The 3,676-nt window shown below is 62.3% G+C and overlaps 1 protein-coding gene across 1 annotated transcript in view; it reads left to right on the top strand.

Moving 5' to 3' along the window:
• The window catches only part of DOHH (deoxyhypusine hydroxylase), a 7,362-nt gene extending 4,221 nt beyond the window's left edge, over nt 1–3,141 (top strand). The window contains exons 3-4 of the mRNA XM_007460337.1: nt 1,324–1,564; nt 2,822–3,141. Coding sequence (XP_007460399.1) covers nt 1,324–1,564; nt 2,822–3,141 — 561 coding nt within the window. The remainder of the gene's footprint in view (nt 1–1,323; nt 1,565–2,821) is intronic.
• Nucleotides 3,142–3,676: the final 535 nt, after the last annotated feature.

Here is a 3,676-nt window from a genome sequence, read left to right as displayed (position 1 = left end):
CCCGCCCCCCCCCCCGCCAGTCCGACGTGATGATTGTGGCTGGGACGCTCACCAACAAGATGGCCCCCGCGCTCCGCAAGGTGGGCCCCACCGCCAACCCCCCCAGTCCCCTCCCCCAACTCCCTCCCTCCCCTCCTCCCAGCCCCGCCCCCGCCCCAGGCTCCAGCTGCACACAGACCCCTGTCTCTTCCAGGTCTATGACCAGATGCCAGAGCCTCGCTACGTCGTGTCTATGGGGAGGTGAGTGCCCGGCGGGGCGGGGGCTTCAGCAACAGACATGCCGGTGACACGCTGGCTTGTCTCTTCCAGTCTCATTTCTGTGCTTCTTTCTGATCGGGGTTGTCCAGAACGTCCCTTCTGTCCGGTTATAGTCGCTCCCTCACCCCAACAGCCTGTCCAGTTTCGTTCTGTTTCTCTGTGTTATGACCACAGGAAGGACGTCCTGCTTGGGGGGGCGTTGCAGCCTCCTCACCGTCTAGCCAGCACCTCATTTCTCCACATCATTAAAAGCCATTTAGTCACCTGGCTTTTTTGGTTGAGGTAGAATTCACATACTACAAAGTTCACCCTTTCAAAACGTACAATTTTGTGGATTTTAATGCATTCTTAGTGTTGTGTAATCATCACCTCTTATCTAATTCCAGAGCATTCCATCACCCCAATAGAAGCCCTGTCCCCATCAGCAGTCACTCCCCACCCCCTCCCCAGCCCCTGACAACCATGAACCCACTCTTTGTGTTTATGGATCTGCCTGTTCTGGATGTTCCCCGTCAGTGGAATCACACACCGTGGGTCCTTCTGTGTCTGGCTTCTCTCACTGAGCATTGTGTTCTCAGGGTCCATCCACACTGTAGCGAGTGTCAGGGCTTCTCTCCTTTTCATGGCTGAGTGATGTTCCCGTGTGTGGAGGGACCACATTTGTTTCTCCATCATCTGTTAACCTACTCTGTGCCTAAAGACTCACGGTTTGTCATCACCTTTAGGACAAAATCCCAAGCCCACAGGCCCCAAGTAGTCTGGCCCAGCCACCTCAGGTCATCTCTGTTGTTGGCTCTTCCCTGACGGGTCCGGCACGTCCTGCCTCGGGGCCTTTGCACTGGCTGATTCCACCTGACGCCTCTCTCACTGGTTCTGATGTCACCTTCAAGCTAGCCCCTCCTGGCCTTCTGCCCCTGGTCACTCTCTAGTCACAGCAACCCCTGCTGGTTTGTCTCCAGTCTGGAAGGATCAGTTGGTCCTGTGTCTGTTGGCTCCACCCCTGCTAAACCGGAAGCGCTGGGGGCTGGGGGAGGGCCCGGCACATCCACCCCCCTGTCCCCGCAGGTGGCAGAGACGTGCCAGCTGGCTGTCCGGCGGCTGGAGTGGCTGCAGCAGCACAGCGGGGAGCCGGTGGCTCAGGGGCCCTACCTCTCCGTGGATCCGGCCCCATCCGCTGAGGAGCGCGACGTGGGGCGGCTGCGGGTGGCGCTGCTGGATGAGGCCCGGCCGCTCTTCGACCGATACCGAGCCATGTTCGCCCTGCGCGACGCTGGCGGGGAGGAGGCTGCCCTGGCGCTGGCCGAGGGTGAGGACGGGCCCCGGGGGGCAGGGTCGGGGCCCCTTGGGGAGGCCCAGTGGCCACATCTGTCATACGGGGCAGCCCAGCGTCCCAGGGCACTTGCATCCTGGGGCAGGTACTCCTCTTATTACCCCCTCTTCTCTTTGGAGGAAGCCTAGGCCCAGAGAGGCACAGATACTTGCCCAAGATCACACAGTGGTCCGAGCAGCAGAGTTGGGATTTGATCCCCAGAGGCCCTGTTTTTTTTCGGTTTTGTTTTTTAAATTTTTTTGGCCACGCCACGAGGCATGCGGGATCTTAGTTCCCCGACTAGGGATCGAACCTGCGCCCCCTGCATTGGAAGCGCAGAGTCTTAACCGCTGGCCCACCAGGGAATTCCTCAGAGGCCCTGTCATCATTTACTTGTGTCATTTTCATCCCAGCTCTGCAGGGAGCCCCGTGCAAGCCTGCGGGGCTGTGGTTCCCCCACCTGAAAAGGAGGGGGGGACTTGGGGAATCCGGGGGTCCCTTGGCCCCCCCCCCCCCTGCATTGCCTGAGGTGGTCTGCTTCTGGTCCACAGAGCACTCAGAGCTCCCCTCTGCCCTCCTGGAGCTTCCTGTCTGGCAGAGGAGATGCCCGGCCATCACCATGACCCAGGACCCAGGGGATGCCGGGTGGGAGCATAGAGTGGGTGGGTGGTGGGTTTGTCCTGGATAATGCTCGGAGCAGGGGCCGCACAGTCTGGCGGGCCTGCGTCAAACCAGCTCTGCCTGAAAAGTGGCATCTGATCGCAGGCAGGTCGCTCCCAGGTCCGGCCACGGGTCCCCATCACGAGAAGCGTGGCCTGTCTGGCTGTGGTGGGGTGAAAGGCCCGGGACTCCCAGTGTCACTGATAAGACTCTATCATGTGTGGAGTCGTGTGGGAAGCAACCGAGAAGCACAAATGCACAACATGCCTGCAAATAGCACTGGCTGGTGTGAGGACAACGCAGAGTACAGAAGTCCAGGGAGAGGCCGGGAGGGACGCTGGGCCTGGGAAGGAGGAGGCCACGCCCGGTCCAGCCAGAGGGAGGGCGGAGTTCCCAGTGCCTGGCTGGCCCCTCGCTGCTTCTCCTGCCCCGTGTCTCCGGGCCATCCCTCTGGGCAGCGCTGAGCACCAGGGCGGGGTGTCCTTGACGGGAACCCTTTCCACCCCTCCTGGACACTTCTGTCCCCAGGCTGCCCCGCCCCAGGTCCCTTCCTGTCCCGATGGCTCCCCCAGCCCGCAACTCTCTCTCCCGCAGGCCTGTGCTGCGGCAGTGCCCTCTTCCGCCACGAGATCGGCTACGTCCTGGGCCAGCTGCAGCACGAGGCGGCCGTGCCCCAGCTGGCGGCGGCCCTGGCGCGACCCGCCGAGAACCCCATGGTGCGGCATGAGTGCGCGGAGGCCCTGGGGGCCATCGCCCGGCCCGCCTGCCTCGCCGCCCTGCGGGCCCACGCGGCAGACCCCGAGCGCGTGGTGCGGGAGAGCTGCGAGGTGGCCCTAGACATGTACGAGTATGAGACAGGGTCGGCCTTCCAGTACGCAGACGGGCTGGAGCACCTGCGCCCACCCCCCTCATAGGGCCGCGCCCAGCTGTCTCCCTCGAGGACTCTGCCCAAAAACCGTGTTGGAATGAATTGCATCTCGCTTCCCTGCCTCCCAGCCGCTTTCGCATCTTGAACCCCTGAGTGGACTGCAGGCTCCCGGGGGCCAGGCTGAAGTCTCTGCCCCTCTGAGTGCAGGGCTGCAGTGTTGGCATGGGAGGGGTATCTAGGGGGTCCGGGGACAGGGTTGTGCTCTGGGGGGTTGGGGTGCTGTGGCCCAGCTTCTCTAGGAATGAGGGGGTGCAGGGAAAGGTGCTATGGGCAAACCCGTCCCCGTTGGGCCTGGGCAGGGTCTGGGGGCGTCAGAGAGCTGTCCTTGGGGTGGGCAGGTGGTCCCTGGGTGGGGTGGCCTGGGCTGGAACTCAGGGAGGGACAAGCAGGTCCCAGGACATTCCCCAAATGGACTATTAAATTATTTTTGCCAAGCGATGACTCTCAGAGTGTGTTGGGGGGCCTCTGGGGTGAGGGTCTGCTGTTCTAAAGGAACATATCCTAAGTGCGGGGGGCCAGGG

This window comes from Lipotes vexillifer, unplaced genomic scaffold, assembly GCF_000442215.2.
Source record: "Lipotes vexillifer unplaced genomic scaffold, Lipotes_vexillifer_v1.1 scaffold225, whole genome shotgun sequence".
NCBI lineage: Eukaryota > Metazoa > Chordata > Mammalia > Artiodactyla > Lipotidae > Lipotes > Lipotes vexillifer.
This window is presented reverse-complemented; position numbering and strand designations above follow the sequence as displayed.